The sequence below is a fragment of the Passer montanus genome, unplaced genomic scaffold (assembly GCF_014805655.1).
Source record: "Passer montanus isolate IOZ18808 unplaced genomic scaffold, ASM1480565v1 scaffold90, whole genome shotgun sequence".
NCBI classification, from domain to species: Eukaryota; Metazoa; Chordata; class Aves; order Passeriformes; family Passeridae; genus Passer; species Passer montanus.
Genome location: NW_024374368.1, coordinates 710088 through 734125, shown reverse-complemented (window position 1 = coordinate 734125; position 24038 = coordinate 710088). Strand labels below are relative to the sequence as shown.

The 24038-nt window shown below is 34.8% G+C and overlaps 1 protein-coding gene across 3 annotated transcripts in view; it reads right to left on the bottom strand.

Annotated features, from left to right (window-relative positions):
• The window catches only part of RALYL (RALY RNA binding protein like), a 368663-nt gene that overhangs the window by 175430 nt on the left and 169195 nt on the right, over nt 1-24038 (bottom strand). For all 3 annotated transcript variants that reach the window (XM_039695648.1, XM_039695650.1, XM_039695649.1), the window contains one exon: nt 5079-5357. In XM_039695648.1, coding sequence (XP_039551582.1) covers nt 5079-5334 — 256 coding nt within the window. In that variant the 5' untranslated portion in view covers nt 5335-5357. The remainder of the gene's footprint in view (nt 1-5078; nt 5358-24038) is intronic.

Below are 24038 nucleotides of genomic sequence, written 5' to 3'. Positions count from 1 at the left end.
ATGTTTTTACCGACATTAAAACTCATATCTTTACAGATTTATAGAAGCAAAATAAGAAACCTTTTCAGATACTGCTCCACTATAGTCTCTAAAACAAGACAACATTTCTTTCCTGATAAATCTTGCCATTACATTAGTGGGAGGTAGGTGGGTAAGAGTACCAAGATTATTCTAATAAATCATGAGTATGTTTGTACAAATAAAAGACTGGTATGCTTCCATGCTACTGACTGAAAACTGTGGACTAAGTGGAAATGGAATAACCACTAATTCAGATTTGACTTGCCTATCTTAGCTTATCATCGGCTTAGGTAAACATTAGTCATCCAGAAAATTTGGGTAAAACTATTATATTTTTAAGCCAAAATGATTTTTCCCCCCCACAAATTAGTTCATTAAAACAGCAAAACTATTTATTCCTTTTAAGACACAAACTTTCATGACATAATTAATGTTTTCTGTAGCTCAGACTGAGATGAAAAATTGTTTCAGTCTGGAGAGTCCTTGTTCTACAAATACACGTCAGTCTCTCAGTGTTGTTAGACATTACAAAAATAAAACAGAAAAGATATGTTTTGAGTAGAAGCAAGGGAAACAAAAGATAAAACAACCTTATTATCACATCAGTTCAATTTGTAGCAAAGGTATGTGTTGAGTCTCTCTAAAATCTCCCTTTATTGCCTGCTATTCACCTTGGATATTTTCTACAGGATAGTTATAATTTAAAAAGCCCCTTCAGGGCTCTTGTGCTTCTGAAAAGGATGTGTAAAAGAGTATGTCTCTGAAAATAAATATCTGCAACCAGCATCCTATCTTAGACTACGTGTCAATATGCGCTCACTTGGTATTCAGAGACTGCATCTAATTTAGACCTGAAGGCGACACAGGTGAGTAATATTTGCAGCAACAAAACAGTATTCAAGCTACAGAGGAACCAATTTATTAGTTAAAAAGGACATCAGCTGGAGAACTACAGCATCCCTTGTTTTCTGGGTACTATAATCTTTCCTTTTCTTAAGGATTCAAGAATGAAATTCCATGCGTCTTCCATGTAGAAGAACAAAAGTACAAGTCTTACACCATCTAACTTGTTTTGATAAAAAGACACCTGTGAGATGGCCTGGCTTATATGCACAAATGAAAAAAAATTCTCAAGTTAAAGGAATTGTCCCGGTATAAAAATGTGCATGAAAACAGACAAAAAATGGGTGTTATAATTAAGGTATTACAAAATAAGAGACTATGAACTATTAACTAAGAATAATCAAAGGGACATTATGATTTAGAAGTTGATATAACTATTCCAGAATTTCAGACAGAAGCTGCTATGTATATCTTTATTTTAAAATCTTTATTTATGATTGGGTGAGGGGATGGAGTGTACTCTCAGCAAGTTTGCAGATGACACCAAGATGGGTGGAAGGCACTTCAGAGGGATCTGGACAGACTGGATCAATGGGCTAAAGCCATTGATGTTCAACAAGATCAAGTGTTGGGTCCTGCACTTGGGTCACAAGAAGTCCATGCAGAGCTACAGAGTGCGGAAACAATATCTGGAAATCTGCCTGGAGGAAAAGAGCCTGGCAGTGCTGGTTAACAGCAGTGGAACATGAGCTGGAATGGGCCCAGGTGGCCAAAGAAAGCCAATGGCATCCTGGCCAGTATCAGAAACTGTGGACAGCAGGACCAGGGCAGTGATCATCCTGTTGCACTCGGCATTGGTGAGGCTACACCTCCAAATCTGTATTCAGGCTTGGGCTCCTCACTACGAGAAAGGTTACACCTCATTTCCTCACCCCACAGCTGCAATGAGAGACTTGCATTCATTTTTTGGCAAGCAGGTGTCTAATCCTTCTCTCACCAGAGAAGGATGAAATCACCCCTGGTAGAGTTCACAGACAGACTCACTATTTACTCAGAATGATTTCTATTCACCCTGTCTCTTTGTCTTATTTGGAAAGGAAGTGGATATGCACACGGGTGTGCTAAAATGGGTGAAAACTTTTGAGAAGAGTTAATAATGTGGATGTGTTCTCACAACAAAAAACATAACTTGCAGTTTTGTCCTAGAACAACTTCAATATTTTCTCAGCTCCAGCCTGAAGCAATTTACAAAATAATCATTGTGAAGCAGACTCCTGTGCCCTATACTGACCTGCCTCTGTCCTGTGGGCAGGAAAACATGTTATTGCCATGAAAACATGATATTACTTCAAGAAACTACATTGAACTTCACAGTAATAGCAATAAATTTCCCAAGCATATTTTTTGTCTTCCTTTATAAACTTCTACCCTACAACTTTTTAGAGTGTGTTGCACTTTATGAAACAGGAAGATTGGAAATAATTACACAGCTTGTGAAATCCTCTTCCATCAAGTTGCAGTATCCATGGCACCACCATTACATATCACTGACCACTACACACATTAGTAGGAGCTTTAAAGTTGATGGATGAGACTAACAGGCCAATAATAACGACCCACAGGAAGCTGGCAAGACTGAATGTTTTAGATTTGTACATCAAATTTGAGTAATTTGCTAAACAAAATTCTTTGTTATATACCTACTGAGACTAATCTTTTGTGGCTCCACCTCAGAGGAAACATTTAGACAGGATACGCAGTCAACTGTGTGGCATTCTAAAAAGCTATAAGAATTCACAGGTTCAATTTTGAATACATACATACATAGATAGAAACATGTGAATGGTTTCTGACTGACGGATAAAGCTGCATCATTTTGAATGACATTAGTCCATAAAAGGCAGGAGCCCATGTAAACGGTTCAGTTGACTATACCACAAAACAGCCAATGTACATTATTAACAAAATATGAATGAAGTTATGCTTTCTTTTGTGAAGTACTGAGTACTAGAGTATCTGGCATATACTGTGGAATCATCATTTTCATATGTTCCTTTGTTTAAATAGCTTTCCTTATATGGTTATCATCCAGCCCTCATATTACTAATTTATTCTAATTAAATTTAACAGAATATTCAGCTATGTTAAACAAGTTTATTTGTCTGTCTGTAACAGTATTTTCTTGTCCCTTTCCATAACTTGACTGTTGACATAAATTTGTTAGTTCTATTTATTTCAGAATGCAAAGCTCTCAGGACAGAGAAAAAAGTAATTTTCATTAAGAAGTTTCACAATAATGCACTATTAGTGTCTATGATGTTCTGGGTAAAAGTCCCAAGTAAATTTTTTCAGTCATCTACTCATTATTGTGTGGTGACTGTTATTGTCTGCTGCCAATTAAAATAATTCATAGAAATAATTGCTTCAACAAGAAGTACCACTTTTACAAATTCATTATTTTTTGTCAAACCATACTGATAGCTACTGCATTTCACATATAAAAAAGAGCAAATAGGAAGAGAAAAAAAATCTCACCTTGCATATTCTTTATATTCCTTGATATATTAGGAACTGAGGCGTGAATATGCCATCAGAAGAATGTGCAGAAAAATCAAAGTATTTTAAGATTAAACAGTTGAAACTTAATATTGAATAAACAATTTATGCTATAATTAAAATATTAAAAATATTCAAGTAATTATTGGTCACTTAATTTTCTTTGTGAAAAATTCATTTCCCTGCTACAGAAAGCACAAAAGTACACAGAATAGTGCGAGGGCATTTCCTTGTACAAAATGCTTGTCATATTACAGATGCCACAAGAAATACTTAAAGAGTCTAGCAACAGTAATCATAGTAATAACAGATCTATTGCCTTAGGAAAACACAGTTTAAAAAATCTGGTCAGACCAGTGTGCAAGAAGCTGTAAGTAATGCATTGATGGCATTACATGGCCTATTGCTTGGAGAACACCGCTTGAGGAAAAGTCTTCTAATAATACCATCCCACAGACTGACTTTGCTGCCTTGCTTTTATCACTTGAGTTATTTTATTTCACTCATCTATATGACTTTTCCTAATGAAGTTTGAAAGCAATCTCCCCTTGAATACAATTGAAATTATTTAATCCATTTTTCTCTTGAACCCAAAATGTAGGAGTTATAAAACTTAAAATTACCTTTCAACAACTCTGATAAAAGAACAACCCATCTAACACAAATACTTCAGTATCTACAAACAATCATAAAAATAGATTTCCACAGCCTGCAACACTGAAAATGAAGCCATATCCATTCTTTATGGCTTGTTACAGCCAAAACACTGGCTACACTTCACCTTTTCCTGACGTAGCCATTATACACTTGGGGTTGGATATGAGCAATACTGTTCAGAGGTGTAGTGAAAGACTTATGAATCTTACCAAACATCTTGCTGTACTGCCCATTATTACTGTATACATATGACAGTAAGTCTAATAATGGACTCCAGAGCTTATCATTGACAGCCTACATAGGTAATTAAAAATAGCTTCCAGACATAAAAGTTGCTTTATGTAACAATTAGATTTTACTTAAGCATTCATGAAAAAGCACTAGAAGAGAAAAATATTTTTTTCTTTTATTTGGGATTTAGATGAACAATGTTTACAGTATTATGTGGGAAAAATGCAAACTTAGTTTTTAATAATAAACTTCTCTAAATAACACTGTTACAGTTTGATTTGGCATGATTTCAAGGACAAATAAAAACTGTTCTTTTGCTTCTGTATAACATGTGACACATCATTGGGATGGGTATCATTTTAGATATCTATTAGATGAGCCCTGTTATACTACACTAAATTTACTAAAGTAGAGTCTATGAAAAAATATTCATTTTTCTTCACAAGAGTAATCATTTTCACTACAGTGGAATTACAAATACGTATAAAGTTTTCAGAAGTGATCTGTTAAATAAATAAGCAGTTTACCGGGGTAAATATTTTGTAATGCCTAGGTAACATACATACGTTAAACGTTCCGTCAGTTCCAAAATCCTGGAAATATAACACACCATTCGTTAAACATTCCGTCAGTTCCAAAATCCTGGAAATATGCTGAGATGGAACATCGGCAAAACAAACTCACTAGTCCTATAGGCACCAGAGGCAGATGATAGTTCAAACAGAAAGGAAAGAGAAGGCAGTATTTTAATGGTATTAACAAATCCTTACCTAATGGCTGCCCTGCAATGATCCTGGCATTCTCTCCTGCCACCGCGGCCCTCGCGTGCCTCTCGCTCATGTACTGTACGAAGGCATAGCCTTTGTGCACCGAGCAGCCCACGATCTTCCCGTACTTCGCAAAGATTGCTTCGATGTCACCTTTTTTGACAATAGCTGTGTTCAGATTACCGATGAAGACTCTGGAGTTGATGGACTTTGGGTCGTTCTTATTGGTGACATTGCTGGTCTGTGTTTTGCCAGTCATGGTTGGATCACTTGGCTTTAAATCTTAAATAAAGAACAAAGAGAATTATGTTTCTAAGCATACAGTTACCCTGACTTGTGACGATTTTTTCCAGCAATAGTTCACTTTTAATTTTTCACTTTGGTTGAATCTCAAGATTCAAAGAAGAATCAAAGAAGATTCAAAGAAGAATCAAAATATCAATAAAATCAACATAGCACTTTTTAAAATACTGGTCAAAAGTAAAATTTAAACTTCTTATTTTTATAGATGTGGAATATACCAATACATCACTTAATATAATGCTGTGATAGCAGAGCTTTACTGTAATCATATGTGGATTTCTGCTTAGAAATTCAATATTGACTTTTTAAGCACTTAACCATCTAGAAACTGCAAAGCAAGGGAATGAATCATTATCTACTGTCAAAGAAACGAACATTCAAGGCCATGTAGAGAGCAAACTCTTAAAATGAAAAACAACTCTGCTTTTGTTTGGTGTCAGTTAGAGCACATTTCTCACCAGTTAAATATCGCTGTGAGGTGTGCAAGGCAGGTAACATGCAATTCTTTACTGCAATCAATATGTTTCTATCAGAACAATTTTCCCTGTAAATTCAGTACAAAAAAAGAAGTGAGAAAAGACAGCGGCTTATGTTCTGAGAATTAAAAAGTAGAAAAATAAACCACTTTAACTCTAGGAACACAGACTTTCTTGCTTCTTTGCTCTTTTATCTGAGGTCACAAGTAGAAATGCATCCTGGTAAATCTCTGATGGGAATAACCACATTATTTCTGGTAAAGATCTGATAAAAGAAGAGGAAAAACCCCAACACATCTTGTGTTCATCTAGCCTCACTCCTCTGAAGTGCATGTGATTTTCATAATTTGTATGCAAATTCCACCTGCTAGCGAGTGTCTATATTTACATTAATTTACTTAGATGGGAATGAAATAAAAGAATTGTCCCACATCTGCACTGGGTTATCTTTAGCTTTAGTGGACCACAGAGATGTCAAAAATATGCATAGCTTTAAGTAGAGAAAACTTATTTTGTAAGCAAAAGGTCATTTAGGTAGCAGTCAAATATAGGCCATGTCTTACAGCCGAGAACTTTGTTACTATTTTTTAACCTGTTCATACTTTTGATTAGATCAGAGTAACAGCTCAGGCAAGAAAAGGATCCAGTTATATACTTTTCACAGTTAAAACTCAGTTCATTCCTCAGAATGAAAAGGTATAATAACTTCTATTCCAACATCTAAATTGGAAGTTTTTTATTTTAAATCAGTAGCTACCATACATGAAGGTCGAAAAAGGAACCATCATCACTGAACTCTGCAGAATACCTGCTGAACAAAACAGCCACAGTCGCAACCATCAGCACTTTGACTGACTCCATCCCTGAGGATCCAAACCCCGATCTTCCAGCCAAGAACATACAACAGAAATGTATAGGCAGTCCTCCTAAGTCTCAGCAAACAGCCTGTTTTATTAAATGAATATATGCAGCAGAGCTGCCAGTCAAATAGCTTTCACTTGATTAACAACTCAGAATGGCAACTTTATGTTACAGCATTTAGAGAAAGCACTGAAGAAAATAAGAGAAAAGGTGTTTTCCTCTAAGTTTATGTATTTTTAAATACATTGTGGAAACATAATGTAGTGTACACATGCACACATCCTGGAAAGCCAGGAAAACTGCCTTCAACACAAACCTCTGACCTTTAGCATGACAAATTCAATACTGTATATTTCTAGATTGCTGTGCAGATTGTGCATGTTTGAAGTCATGTCTGTATATAGCTAACCTGAATATTGTGAACATTAAAAGTAGTACAGCTTAGTACTGTAATATTATCAAGACAAACTATTTACAAAATGTAAATATAATGCACACTAAGATCCATTTTGGCATAAAGTACGCTGCTGATGTTTTCTAAGACCCAAGAATTTTAACTCTATCTTAGATACACCTGTACTGCACAGGAGTCAAAATGACAATAACACAGCCATGTTAGCTTAAAGAGCTCTACTGACCCAAACCAAAGTAGTATGGCAGAGTAACAAGGTATAAAAATAATAAGGTTTGTGGAGTTGCTTATGAGCAGGGAATAACTAGTGTCCCCTGTGCTGCTGAGTTGCACAACACTTCAAATACCACTCTATTGGGAAAACTTACCATGGAGAGTATTGTGTTAATCTTTGTGAAGATCCAGGGGAAAAAAAGGCTGTATCTGTTCTTATACAATTCTTAGCATCTTCTTGATACTATATACATTTATTGAGCATGTAGCTGAAATTATTTGACTAAACACATAGAGGTAGTTTATCACAAGTATGACTGGCTTAGAAAGCAGTAGCCTGGACAGGTACACCTGGCTCTTTCACTAAACTTCTTCATGACTCTTCAGCAAGATGCTTTTAGTGCCTCTGTTTCCACTTTTTAATCTTCAGACCAGCATTTTTTTTGACTAAGTGCTATGTCTCAGTGGTTTTTTTACATAACTTCTAACACAACAATATGACCTCAGTTGGAATGTTTAAGCATGACCAACAGACCATTAAAAAAATCCAGGGAGAAAAAAATCTACAGAAAATCTGCCAGAAGTCAAGATTCCCATGAAAATTATATGCAATGAAACACTTGATTTATTACCACCAATGTTTTCTATGACACACATTACCACCACAACGTTTTCTAAACACTCTACTACACTGCATTTCCTCTGTTGTTTAGCTATTTAACAAGGGATTTGGTGAACCATTGTTATTTCATAAAAATCCTCATTTTTGCCCAGTTTCTCTACATACTAATTTAAATAGACTTTGAATAGGACATTGAATATTTCTCCGTTGTAGTTCTTTGCAATGCAAATTTACAATATTTTTATAACACAAAGAAAAGTAGTTGTCTGGTGGGTTCTCTCATATTCAAATGAGCAGTCAGGAAAACGTGCAGCAGAAATTCAAAGAGTGAGAATAATACTAACATGAATGATTGAGATTTGATTGCCTTGCTGATCACAATACAACTGTGAATATTTCATAAAAATCAAAGATCCGTGGGATCTTCATTACAATGTGAAAGACTTTATGGCAACTTCTACACCTCACTTTCAATATATATTTGTGAATACTGAATTATATTCTCTGAGCTATCAGTAAAATCACAAACATTGTACCTCATACAAATGCAGAAATAAATGAAACAGTGAGAGAAACATATCTGAAATAATCTAATTTCCTTGCAGCCTTTAATAAGGTATCTTGCTAATTTCCTATTACTGAAGTGATCCTTTCTGGTAATAAATACCTCCTATATGCCAAGCATATCTTTTAAACAATGCTTTACAAATAACATTTAGTTGTCAGTGCACTTCATATTTATTTATTCAATGTAATTCATTAATTACATGCAGCATTGTCCTATGTAGTAGCTGGTTTAATTATTCTACCAAGTAACTAATTTGCCTTGCTATAGTTAAAAAAAAGTTCTAAATTAGGCCATTTATTTTAATACATAGATCTCTAAAATTCTTTCTTAAACATCAACATTTCTAATATGTCAAACTGGAATGAAAATGCAAGTTACTAAAAATGAGATTCCTATCATCCAGGATGTACAAGTGAAAAGTTTAAACCAGGCAAAATGAAGTGCAAAAGAGGGGAGTAGAATTTAAGTCTTGGCTTCCTTCACTTTTCCGGCATTTTCTGACAAAGTTTGGCTGAGCACCAGCAGGACAATGCGTTGCTTTGTAGCTGTGAAACTCATCATCTTTCCATAAGATGCAAATGTGAAGGCACAGCTCCACGTCACAGCTGTTTCCCCTCTGGGGCTGTGCCTGGCACCAAATGGAGACAACAATCCCTTTCCAGTTGTGCCATGGCCCAGTGCAGGGAAAACACAGAACTAGAAGCAGACAGAAAGGGAACAACTTGTCAAACTCTACATTCCAATAACTCCCAAGCTTTTCTTTTACGGAGCAGTTGTCAAGGCACGATCATAAAAGTCCTGTTAAACTTCTGCTCCCTGCGCTGCTTTATGAGGTTTCACAATGATTCCTCATACAGGAAATGCAAAATTTGCCTTTGAACTGGCAGAAATTTGGTCAAACTGCAAGAAAAATTTAAAGATATATAGAAGTTTGAGGATCTAAATTAAAGGATTATAAAAGCAACTCACGTTAGCATTTTCCCAGTTGTACAGCTGTTTCTTATTTTAAAATGCTGAGAGGAACTCATAAAATCTAAGTAAAATTTCTTGTAAATACTGAAATATTGTCTCTGGAGTTGTCCTTATGCATTTTCCTATGCTGAATTAACCAACAAGAGTAACCTGTAACAACTCTAACATAATTAAAAAATCAGATAAATCTCTTTAGAAGAGTAGGGAATATTTATATTGATGGCTTGGGTTTTCTCTCTTATTATTTCTCTCTTTTTTATTTTTTCCTAAGATCTATACCTAATTTTGCTTTAAAAAATTGTCTTCATTAAGTTTAGTAATAGTTTCAGGAGATTCTATGTATTTTTATTCTTTCATCTTGGACCTATTTCTTTCCTTTCAACAATAAAACTTTAACTAAATATAGAAAAGTCTACAGATTTGAATAAACTAAGATTACTTGCAGTGTCTTTAGGAAAAAATACGGTCTATTGAAGAAAAACTGAATTAACAAAATTGAAAATCTTTAAGGAATAAAAATCCTCTGAAAATGAAATAAAACTGTGTTAACTTTATAGAGACATCAAACTTTTAAGTATTTATATTATTTTACAAAGGAAACAAGAAAAATATCAAACTCACTTTCATTTCCCTTTTCCCAACTCACCCTCCCCCCCCAAAAAAAATAAATTAATTTTGAGATCATGTTAAGAGCTGGGCCAATTAGTAATCAACAGTCTGTATTAGATTTGGGTGATAGCAAAAGAGTAGTTCTGTGGAGAAACATTTTTAAATATGAAAATTACCATCACTGACAGGTTACTCTAAGCACCATTACAGTCCAAATCTTAATTTTTGATATTTATTATAAGATGCTTGCACACCGAGATTCATAGTGCACATTTGATTATTGCAAATGTGATTATTATCTCCTTCAAAAGATAAAGCTCTTAACAGACACAGGATTGAACACTCATGTTTGTTTCCACAATGAGATCCACAGTAGTAAGTATAGACTGTGAGAAATTAATTGCTGGGATATTTGGGGGCCAAGCTGAACATTCTGGCAAAAAAATCAAACATCATAGTATTGGTCTTTAGACAGAAAAAAAGCAGCACTATGTGATGTGATCAGTCTCTGGCCCAAAACACCTAGGGTTTTGCTCTTTTCAGCATTTCTCTGCCCTTCTGCTATCCAACCTCAGTTAAAAGCTGAACTTTTGTCAATATCAAGGTTCAATTGTTGCTTTAATAGCTGAGATTTTCTGTGATGTGCTGTGTTTGAGCTTAAAGAATCAATGATTATTAAAATTTATATCAAGAAAAAAAGATTAGGCCATAATATATTTTCTCTACCTTTCAATTACCTTTTAGAAACAGTGATGACATTAATATTTTTATAGTGTTGCAGAAAAATTTTTGATATTTAAGCATTTGAAATATCTTTCTGTGCATCAAATGTCCTACAACATAGATTTATCTTGTATTGGTACTTTATTGGTATTTCATGGAGAAAAGTCAATATTTCTATTAATTGCTTTAATAAGCAGTCATTAAAAGTATTTTATCTCTGTTAAATCACTACTTGACAAAACCTCTATAAAATTTATCAAATCTGGAAACATGACTATTGGATATATCATTATGGCAGTGAGAAATGGGAAGGAGGGAAGAGAGGACAGAAAGTTATCAGATAAAATATATTTTGTCTTGGAGAAATTCTTTCTTCTTTATGTCTTAGATTCATTTTTATTGAATTACTATATCTAGGTCACAGAAACAAAGAAAAAAATTATTCATAAGATTCTTATGTTAATGTTAAATGTTAAATTCACATGAAAATATTCTGGGCTTTTCCAGTCATCATTGAAGTCAAAGAATATGCTTCCTCTCTCTCTCTCTCTCTCTCTCTCTCTCTCTCAAAGATATCCTGCCTTTTTATTTATTTGTTTGTTTGTTTGTTTATTTTTATATGGTTTATCTTTTTGCTCCCTTTCAGTTACTTTAAATAAGGTGTTGACACATCGTGTCTGCAACACAGACAATGCTCCTTTCATGCTGGCATTTCTGGAGCTGCATAAATGACAATATGCATGAATATGCTGCATCTTGTAGAAAATGAAGGACGGAAAGATAGAATGATACAGCAGAACTCACTTCATCTTTTGATGTCACTCTTCTCAAAGAGAAATACTGTCTTCGTGGAAGGTGAATAAAACATATCTACTTGAAAAAAATTAAAATAACTGGGGATTAATAGTAACATAAAAACGAAAATAAGAACTTTCAAGGATATATTATTTTACATTAGTTGTTTAAGCTTTTGGAACACTAAGGGGAGAAAGTGCACTCTGTCTTAGGAGTAGCATCACCTGCAAGATTTGGGAGGAAAAAGTAAAATGTCTCTACAGGTGGATGAATTTGCAGCTTTTTATTGTCTTGCACTAACTCACGGTACTGGAACCTTCTCCCACCCAAATGGGCTGGAGCAAATGGAACCTGTCAGCACAAAAAAATAGGGATTTTTCCTCCTATTCACATGCTTTTTTTCTCAAGATGTAGAAAATAACTCTGTAAAGGTTAGAAAATAACCCTGTAACGAAATACATTTCTCTAGTAAAATATTTAATGAGTACTCAGGTATGGGCCTCTTTCCTCTATCGTATTTAAACCCTATAAAATACAAGAATTTATTTATATGGTGTGAAATGCAACTCTGGTGGCTAGGTTAAAAAGTAATCATGATAGCACATAGCAGTATAATTGTGCAAACAATACAGTGAAGTCAGGAGAAAAATAAATTAGAAACATAATAATTATTTAGAATTTGAAGTGGTTTTTAAATTGGAGTAAAGATAATGCATTATCTAACTGTGTAATTTATTAAAGAGATACACACTTCAAGAGAATATTTAAGAGATTTGGACACTGAAGTCACTTAGCAGATCCCATAATGGGACCTCTGTTACTGTACTGCAGGTAATACTTCACTTTTCAAAATGTCTCTAGGAGACAGAGCACAGTTTGGACATTTTTGATACTAATTAGTAAATTAATTACTAATTTTAATTAGCAATTAAAACAATGTGTTAAATTTGATACTTTTCTTTAACATGTCTTTGGATTTGTGCTGGATATGTCTATCCAGGAAATGATAATGCTAATTTTTTTATTGGGATGCATTGTTTTTACATGCTGTCAGACAGGTTCTTGGAAAAAGAAATTAACAAGTTTGGGGTCTTTGGTTTGTTTTTTTAAGTGAAAGGCAAACTTGCCTTCACTTCCAATATTTTGACCAGATCTATTTGTAGCCAGCCATCTCATCTCTTTTGAGTTATCATTTATCATTTATGCAGCAAGCTATTTTAATCTCGAATCACTCATTCCTGCTGAATTTTTAATAATTTTTAAGGCATTTCTGACTTTCTATGGTGGTCTAAATCTGTTTTCAGTCTTTAGTTTTGGGTGCAGTGGCAGTAAAATCTGCCAGACTGCTGTCTTTCTCTTCACTTGGTTACTTCGTGATACTATGGATCACCTAAAAAAAAATCATAGCTATATTTGCTGTCATGTGTTATTTCCAGCTAATCTTGTGTTCAGTAGAAAGGCTTGGTGTCATTTGGCACTGTTCCTCCCTCTGTTTTTGTGCTTTCTCTTCAGCTTCATATCACTGTGAGGATTAAATGAGCCTTGGCAAGTAAGACAGTCTCCTACTATTATTTTTTATATTTCTAACCTTCTTAATAAACTCCATCAATTTTATTTGCCCTAAAGGGAGTTTACAGTCACAATGTACAACATCTTCTGAAATTTTAATTAATGAATTGTTTTAATGATTTAGAATCTAAAGCTATTCTTTAAAACTGGCTGCAATAAGGGTGCCAATGTCATGGCTGGATATTTCCCCAACACCACAGCTCTTACTTCAATCCTTCTCTGTTAAGTACTAAGCTGTTTTTAAGACATATGACATTAAACATAGCAAAGCTGATATGAATAATTTTTTCAAATTATTTTTAAGGGAAGATTATTTTGGAAAATTTGTCATGCATTTTAAAAGAAAAATCTGATATTTACTGCTCATGGAAATGCTATAATCAGCTCATAGGTAGACTAGTTTTGTGCTATCAGAGTCTTTGGCAAAACTTTTGGTAGTATTATTTTGACTAGCATTTTCCTCCCTTATGTTTTCTCTATTATTTTATAAGAGTTTGAAATTTGATTTGAGGAATGTCATGGTCTAGGATGTTGAATACCAAACAAGAAGTCAAGAGCTTCCAAATTGTAATCCTAGCTCTGGTACAGACTTGATAAGAGACCTTGTGCAAGTCACTTAATATCTCCACCTTGTCCTCTTTCTCTGGAAACTGGCAATAATACTGACGATATTCCAGCTCAGTGGGTTGTTGCATGAATGGAATTTAAAAATGCAAAACACCAGAAAAATGTTGCAGCTCTAGGAAATGTAATAGAAAATACACAGTTTAATTGAAAATATAAGAGTTTGTTTTGAGGATTAGTGGTATTCTTGTTTTTCTGATTTTTGTATATTTCTAAGTATTTTGTATTAATGGATATTTCTTACATTTTAACCCCCATACTAGTTGATTAAAAAAAAGTATTTGATCTTTCATAATAGTGAGAGGTATTTAAGAATACTTGAATTTCAAAATCAGAGTGAAATTGGAATCACATTGTTTGTTGTATTCACTGCATAATGGCCCTCTCACAATCGTGTCTTGGGGACGTGTGCCAGATGACCACACTGTGCATCTGACTTACAGGAAGACAAGCCATTACTGACAACAAGGTAATTCTGACATTTGAATCTGCCAGTAAGTTTCCCAAGTTTATTATGCAGTAAATCACTGGCATAATGTGCTTTTGGCTTTTCTATTTCATTTTTTCCCTCGTTTATTCAGCCTGGATAGATTTTTGTAGTGATTGGGTGTAACTGCATCTTTAAAATAAAAGCACATCTGCAGACAACATCTGGTAGGCTGCCACATCCCTGCATAACCATGCTTTTATTCTTTAGCCTGTACAGCACATTCTGAGTCAGGAACCCAAGGTAATATGCTACCATTCACCACAAAACAGCTGAATGCTTTTTTAGTCTATCTACAAAGTCTGTTCTGTCTTTTCACACCCTAAATCTCATGTGCATATATCAAAGTTTAAAATTACAAAGGTAGTCAAGAAACAAGAAATCTCTCACCACTGAGGGTATACAACAAGACATCTGGTATTTCTTTCCTTGATAAACTTTAGTGAAATGTGTGAAATCAATGTGAAAATGTGATTTTGAAATGCAAAGCATGAAAACAGGATTTTCCATGTAGGATAATGAGAATTTCCATCATATATACATACAATATGCAGAACGAAAAACTCATAAGAAAATATGAATATGTATGTAATGATGATTTTGTTAGTCTTAAGTCTTGTATTTGGATCTGATTAAGCTCTTTGTTCCATCACAATCATTCAACCACATGCAAAGTTCTTACATACTAGATCCACAGACTCTCCTTGGCATTTCATAAAAACAAATTCAAAGCTATCTCCTAAACAATTTTTCTTCTATCATCTGAGCATAAAGTCATCTGAAATTTAATTGCAATTTGGATTCTGAAACTTACTTAATGTTCTGAAGTAGTGTTTTCAAGATTTAGTGGCTTGACATATATAGAATGTTTAAGCCTGCCCTAATGCACACATTAACATGCCTTGCCTACAGACTATTTCAGTAATTTTCCTCTGTTGTGAATATTAAGGATGCAAAATCAAATTTCAGTACCTTTCTCAATGTTTTAATAGATAGTTCAATATTTAGGACTTTCTCTGCTACAATGAAAAGTTTCCTTCAATTTTATATTGCTGAAAATTAGAATTTGCAGTCTTGGTCTCCTGAGTCTGCTCCTTTTTTAGCCATCATGGTTGCATGGCTGCTTCAGACTCTTAGTTCTGTATCTCCCTCCCTAGACTATCTTCAAGAGCATTTGACATTTACTTTGTAATTGAATCTGTGTGAATATTCATGCCAAAGCTTTAGTAGGTACTTTTAATAAAAAAATAATTAATATTTGTCTGTTTTTCAGTTACATACTAAGACATGGAAATTAAATGAAAATTAGTATAACAATATTTTCATTATTACCGAGAGATCGCAAAGCCTGCAGTTCCTACATTGTGCCCCATAGCACATTTCTTAGCTGCTAGATAGCCTAAGAAATATGTTAAAAGCAATGTGTATCATTAAGAACCCTTGAAATACTATTTTAACTTTTCTTTCTAAAATAAATTGTATATACACACAAAGTCTTGTCTGCTCCCTCTTTAACTTTTTGCAGAAAGCCACATAAAAACTATATGAAAATGTTTTTTCCAATATTTCTACACTTTTGTAGTCTCAGCAATAACTTTTTGCTGCAGCAAATAGATACAAGTAAGATTTTAATTTAGTTTGACACAGTACCAATTCTTAGTGGAGCTGTGATTTTACTCTAGCGCACATCTGATTCCCAAACACAATGATTGTAGTTCCTACTGAGCTAATTATTTTATTTATTTTATGCTCTTTTAGACACTTGTTTAAACAAACACCATAAAATAGGAATATACCAAAGATGGTCCATGAAAAAGATTACCCAAACATCAATCAGCCAGATTAAGGTGGACTTTTTCATGGAAAACATACAAACTCAGAGGTTAGTGTAGCATTTCTAGTAAAATATTTGGGCAAACTGTGATTTTCCAGGACAGTGTCTAATTATTTTATTTCAGCAGGTAACTCAGCCTCTGGGATCCAAATCTGTGTACATTTAAATGTTCTATAATTTAGTGCTGGCTGTATATTCCTGGGCGAGGTTAATCCTTGGCAAAGAGCTCAGAAAATAAATCAATTTCTATTCGGATAGAAGTCTAAAGTGTCACGCTCTTTCTGTGTACTGAATTCTTGTGTTATAAATGTCATCACCATGCCTCTGTAACACCTGTCTCATATATTCTCTGCTTCTCCCCATGCTTCAGTCCCTTCACACTATTTCTTATTCGAGGCCACTGTATTTTTCCTATGCTTCCCCAACCTTCCTGCCAATTTTCTTCCTCCTTGAACCTGAAGGAGTAACACTGGTATGTTGGCTGTCACACAGCTTTTATATGTGTTTTTTTCTTTCTTAATGTGCTACATTAAAAAAGAACCCAGGGTCTTTCACCTCCATAGAAATTTTAAAGACTACAAAAGAATTATTCTAGTAACACTAAGAATGCAAGACATGGGGTTTTGCCTTTGTTTTCACACTGTATGTATATATGGAAAAGAGCATAAACAAGGAAAATATTTCCACTAAATTTTCAAATTGCAAAGTGTATTAGGGTTTATTTTAGAAACCTCAGTAGCAATCATAAAAATCAAAAATGTTTAACATTAATATAATTCATTTTATGTCTCCTGTATCACAGAAAATTGGAAAAATTTGAGTATAAAGAAACCTCCCTATGAATCTTACATTTAAATAATTTATATTATTGATTATACTTGATCTCCAGCATCATGCTGTAGAGCTGTAAAATATCTAATAGGAGTGCAGTAAAAGTGGTCAGAGCAGATAACTTAGAATGAATAATTTATCTCTCAAATTTTCTACCCTTTAAAGATTTTTCTATAGCTCATGCTGTCATAATACCTAATCTCTGGTCTAATGGATTATATTATTAGAAGTATTCATTATTAAAGTAACTCAGCTTTAAGCTACAATATAGCTTTCATTTTTTTAATTGAGACAGAAAAAGATGTGTTTTGCTACTGCTTTTATAATATCCCCTTGAAGTGAATCTGAACAGGTGCACATTAAGTTTTGCTATTCAACAGCTTACAATGAGTTAGGATTTTTTTCTTGTAAATTAAAATCAGTTGTGAACAGCTATTTTGTAGCACTTTCATTTCAACATTAAATATTTTGAATATATTTTAAACATAATTTTATCTAGTTTACATAGATTTACTTTTATCTAGTATATTCAATGTTGTCATTTGCTTCAAATTGACTCTTGGTTTGTTTCTTCCACCAAATTTGCTCAGGGAGCTTGCAAATAAACATTCAAAAACACTCACACCAGTGAAACTTGTCTATTCAGAGCTGAAATACAAAAAGACCAAAGCAGCAGGCAAAGCTAATAATGATTATGTATGAAATCTATGGAAGAATGTTGCTTGTATTTTTTCACTTGGCTTAAGTTATCAGCTTTGGCAGCTCAAATTGATTATTTTCAATCTGTATTATCTTATCATCACAACTAATTAAAAGACGTGATGCTGTATGCACTTAACTTGGTCTTGTCAACAAATATTAATTATTTTGCAACTAAAATATACTCAGCAGGGAATACACTTATCTTTTAACATGCAAGTCTCAGTTCCACAATCACTTTACTTACCACAGTCCTGGATTTCCAATAGTATTTTTAGTTATTCTAATGTAACTATGCATTCTTATAGTCAATTCGGAAAAAAAAGCAAAACAACAACAAAAAAAAATTCTTACTAAAGAGCACCTTATTGCTTTTCAAAAGTGCGTAACTGCTTTGATAGAAACACAACATAATTTCCTACATATCTCATTTGTGCAGCTGAGAACTGTCAAATAAGGAAGAGTGAGCTGGAGTTGAGTAACATGTCATCATCTTTGTGTCATTTAAAATAGACTTTTCTGATTTTTTTACCCAAGCTTGCCAATTTATGTAAGAGTTGCTTCTAAAATTATCTGAATTATGTGTATATTTATAACAAAAAGGTATTGATTCAATGTTTTTTACTATTCTATTATTATATTCTTCATTGTAGAAAGAAGCTAGAATCCTTAAGAGAAAGGCATTCGAGGAAATGGTTGCTAGTCCCTTCTTTCTTTCACTTCAATCAACATGTGACTTTCACACTTATCTTTGATATTTACATAAGGGAACTAAGTGCCATCATCTTCTATAAGAGAAAAAGTACCTTCATAATGGAAAATTTTGTCATGATTAGGAGAAAGATCTGGATGAAATTTTGCCACAGAGGTATTTCTCTCTCAAAAGTGATTTCTTTAGATATTTCTGGTAGTTTTTATTGAGCTATTTATTTTCTGTCAACTCCTCTAAAGTATATAATAAAAAAGAGTGTAAAGAAATGCATTTAAGAAAGAGTGGAAAATTGCAGTAATCTCTGGTTTTTGTACATGGGTAATCTGAAGATAACAATTTACTATTTGGTGCATTTTTCTCCTTTCTGAATATTTGGAAAGTTCTCAAAACAACTCATCCATTCTGAAAGGCTAAAGTTCTTTCAGAAATTGAGATCTTTGTCCAAGATGAATTAGGAGTTCTGTGTGCACACATCTTCAGAACAGCAACAAATTATGTAGATCTGCACCATTTCTTGCTTTCCTCCTGTAGCAGTATACTAGAGATCTGTGAAATGCTTGACTAATTTTGAAGGTAAGGTGTAGACTGCAGCATCTAACGACAGTAAAGATGTCTGACACAATAAAAACCTTGTTCTCCTGTTGTTTGTTGCTGTATGATCTATAAATCCTCAGTCAGGTAATTCACACATTTGGACTGCTTGACATGAGTATGAAGGGGTACATTAGTCTACATGAAAGTATGAATAAAACAGGCAGTCTTGTTGCAAAAGCAGATATTTAAAACTTCTCATAAGTAACATTTGTTTTGCAAAGCATAAATAATCAGACAGGTTTCTTCACAGTTCTCTGTCTACCAAGACAATCCCTTCAAGGAGTTCTTCAGAAAAATGGGAAGATACCTAACATAAGGTTGCCAATCTATTCAAACTTTTGATGGTGGAATTTGTTATGAAATGTAGAGTGAACTTTTTCATAAAGCATCAATGACAAAACTATGCCATATATGTAATAAAACTCTTATCCTGCTTCATGGTGTTAGTGCTGCCATAAATATTTTCACAGCTTTTGCCTTCATCCTACACTTCAGTAAGAAAAGAATGAAGAAAGATATCCACAGAGTCATAATTTTCAGTAACCAAAGCTTTGTCCAAAGATAGAAAAGCATATTTCCATGCCATCTATCTAAACACATATCCATCTAACTTTTCAGAAAGATTTTGAGACTCTTTTTTTCTATCTCTGTGATAGAAATTCACTAAATGTTTAAGGTGAATAGCAGAACAATTCTGCTGAGAATCTGAAAATATCAACACACTCTCAAGCAACTCAGCTGTAAGGATTACTAAGAAACTGCTACAAGCTTGGTTAATGATACCAACATACACTTCTTCTGTCTTTATGTTTATGAAGTATGTATACTTTAAAGAGTATACTATAAAAATGTTGAATGCCGAAGTGCTGTTTTGCAATTTTTTTTCCATCTAGTAACATCTAAAGTGTCTTTAGACAATAACAGTTTGCAAATAGAGGTATATTTTTAATTAATCTGAAATTACAGAATCAACTAAATGACATAAAAGATGCTGTAGAATGCCTGTTCCACCTCTTAACAGAATCTGCTCCAGGAAAGCACTGTGGAGAGTAGATTGCTGATTAAATTTAAAAAAGGAAAAATTTCAGATCATTTAAAACCAAAAATACTTTCTTACTATAAAGCCATAGCAACAACCAGAAGGAAATATACTGTTTTGAATAAAAGCTGGAAGACACAATAACACAGGATGATAGATATTTTAAAACATTGGTATATGGTAGAATCCAGTGTGATTTTGGAAATGTCCATTTAAAGTGCTTTTACTTTTATTCTCTCTCCCTTTTTTGTGCTGAAAGAACACGACAAATTTGACATAAAATTAAGTGCATCTGCTTGAAATTTTTTGTAGTTTTTTAATGATTATTCCTCATGTGCCAAGTGCTATCACCTCAAAAATATTAACAAATTTGCTTTCACAATCTCTCCTGGTGGGATGTTTTCTATCTCAGCATAACAACAAATTAACAAATTTCTTGTCTCAAAATATCTCTATAAACACATGGATTCAGCCTTAAGTCCCAATCAACTATTTATACACACATGTAATTCTATTTGAATTATAGCTAAAGTGGTTGACAGAAAGACCTTAATGAGAATAGAGAGCTCCATTATATCTTTCCACAAACCCTCTCTTACGAATATTTTGTTTTACTCTATTGTAATGTCTGCTAATGTTGTCATCAAGATTTTTTTTATTATTTTATCTCAAAGAACGAGTATGTCCACAATGACAGGGCAATTTTAAAAGGATGCACACAATGTTGCTTACACTTGGACAAACCTTATTCCATTCTGGCCTTGTTTCTACATCTTTCAATAACAACAACAACAACAAAACTATAGAAGAGTCTGTTGAATCTTCCCCAACATTTATATAGTTTGTGGTTGCACAGTGTGTGTAGAGGGTATTCCCAGATGCTGTGGATTATATAGCATTTCAAAATAAATTCTGCAGGCACCATACCAATTGGAGGCTTACAGATTGCTGATTGTGAAAAGCCATTAGAAAGTCCAAGTCCATGTGGCAATAATTTGTGACTGAAATAGTGCAGTGAATTGTATCCACTGCTTATTTAATTTTGGCTTTTTTCCCTTTTTAACAGCACTCAATATAGCAAAACCCCTTTCTGTCCCCATCATAAACTTTCATGACAGACAAGAGGAAAAAAACCTAAAATGTAAAAAAACATTAGTTTGTTTTTTTTTGTAAAAAACCCTAAAATGTAAAAAAACCCATTTCCTCTTTATCCAGCTTCTCCTGAGTTCCAAGCAAATTATTTTCCTCCCAATATTTCCATTAATGTTTTCACAAAATTCTTGTGACTGCATGAGGCTGATATCACCAAATATGTCATTTAGCAGAAATAAGAAAGACAAAATCCTGAAAATGAGCCCACTACAGCTTATACCTACAGTGCAGAAGAAAGCTCTAGCAAAATCACTGCATTGTGTCTCACCACTGACATTTTGAGCTCTCATTCCCTCTTTTCTTTTTTTCTCAAGTGGAGCAGGAGGTCTCTGTGAGTCCAAAACCACAGTGTCACCATGGTACCATAAGGAAAAAGGCTGATTTTTATTTATGGTGGGGCAGTCTTCATATGCCCGAAGCTTGTACTGATTTCTATGAGTGCTTAGGATGCTGCCTGGCAAGTATGAAAGAACTAAACACAGACAGACATAACATGTTTTTTTTTTAAAAATTGATTTAGCAGGATTTCTGGAAGTGACATAAGAATAAAATTTTGATCTCCTGTGTCTGTTCTCCCATTGAATCAGGCAGAATCTCTTTACCTACAGATGTTTTTCCCCTCAGACTGCCACCCTCAGACCCAAGCAAATAAGACAGTTAAGAAGCACAGCAAGGGAATTTGCTGCAGCCCAGCAATGCTTCTTACTGAATTATAAAAACATGTCATTGTCCATCCATGAAACTGTGAAGGCAGTCTGAAACTCAGTAGAACTCATCAGGAGCTACTCTGGATTCTTTTGTATAAGGTTACCAGAAAAATCTCTGGACTTAAAGCAAGCAACTGCAAAACCATGATATACTCAATCCAAGTTTTGAATCACCAGGGGTCAAATTTTGAAAGTAAACAGAACGCCTAATGCAGCGAAGATCAAAATGGCTAAAAATACTGTGGAAAAATAAGATGAGTTTGGGAAAAAAGAATGGATGGAGCAATTTTATTCTCAAGTGTGTGAAAACAAGAAATGACTCTCACAATGTGTTTCTTGGGTGCTGTTTCCCTGGCCAAGAAAAATTTATTTTAATAGACTTAAATGCTTCACTTTACATTTATGGTGAGAAATATCACTCACTTGTGAATGTTTATTATGTACAAACAAAATCCTAAATTAGAAAGGTAGTAAGGAAACACTGCTTCATTTACATTAAGAGCATTGTATGCATCTGTGGTTAAGTGAATCAAGTTTTACAAGTCACTGCTTCTATGATTTTTATCTTCCTTGCTGGAGACAGCAATGGAAATAAGAGGCTTCAGAATGAGTGCAGACACAGATATAAAGTAATACCAATCCAGAAATTTTTCGCCCCTCTTCCAGTTCCACTGTGATGCAAGATCATAGAATTACAGAATCACAGAATATCTCGATTTGGAAGATACCAAGAAGGATCATTGAGTCCAACTCCTGGTCCGGCACAGGAGCATCCCCCAGCATCCCCATGATTTAATATCCTTCTTATATTGTGGCCCCCAAAACTGCCCCCAGGCATCAAGATTAAGAGGAGAGAGCAAAGGGGAAGAGCAGAGTGGGACAATCCCCTTCTTCCTTCTTATATTGTGGCCCTCAAAACTGCCCCCAGGCATCAAGATTAAGAGGAGAGAGCAAAGAGGAAGAGCAGAGTGGGACAATCCCCTTCCTTGCCCAGCTGGCCATGCTGTGCTTGGTGCCCCTAGGACAGGGTTGGCCCTCCTGGCTGCCAGGGCACTGCTGATTCACATTCAACTTGCCATAGACCAGAACCCCCAGATCCCTTTCCCCTGCACTGCTTTCCAGCATCTCATTCCCCACTCTGTCTGCACATCCTGGGTTGCCCATCCCAGGTGCAGAATCCGTCACTTTTCCCTCGTTTAACTTCATACAATTGGTGATTGCCCAGCCCTCTGATTTATCGAGGTCTCTCTGCAGTGCCTCCATCCTTCAAAGGTGTCAACAGCTCCTCCCAGTTTTGTATCTAAACTTGCTCAGTGACCCTCCCAGTCCCGCCTCCAGGTTATTCATGAAGATGTTGAAGAGCACAGGGCCAAAGGTGGAGCCCTGTGGAACCCCACTAGTGACAAATCTCCAGTTTTATGTCACCCCATTCTCTACACCCCTTTGTGTTTGACCTGTGAGCCAGTTGCTCACCCATCACAGGATGGGTTTATCCAGCTGTGAGCTGGATATTTTATCCAAAAGGATTCTGTAGGAGACAGCATTGAAAGCTGTACTGAAATCCAAAAAGATCAACTGGCTTCCCTTGATCAGCTAGGTGGGTTACCTTGTCATAAAAGGAAAAAAGCTTTGACAAGCAGGATTGTCTTCTCTTGCAGCCGTGCTGGTTGTGATCAATGGCTGCAGTGACTTTCAGGCATATTTCTATGCCTTCCAGAATAATCTCCATAACTTTCCCAGGCACTGAGGGGAGACTGAGAAGCCTGTAGTTTCTGGGGTCTTCCCTCTTGCTCTTCCTGAAAACTGTTTGCCAGCTTAGAGTCAGTTGGCACCTCTCCAGATTCCCAAGACCACACAAAAATTGTCAATACAGGTTTTGCACTGACATCAGGCAGCTCTTTTAGGATTCTTGTATGAATGCCATGAGGACCCACAGATGGAGCAGCAGATCTTGCACGATTTCATTGTCAGCTGAGAGATGATAATTCTTGCAGTCCTGGTCCTCCAGCTCAGGTCACTGAGACACCCTTGGTCTATCATCATGTTGAAGACAGAGGCAAAAAATGAGATAAACATCTCTGCCTTATTTTTGACCCTATTTATGAGGTGACCATCCTCACCCTGTACCAGGCAGATATTTCTACACTGCCTTTTGCCAATA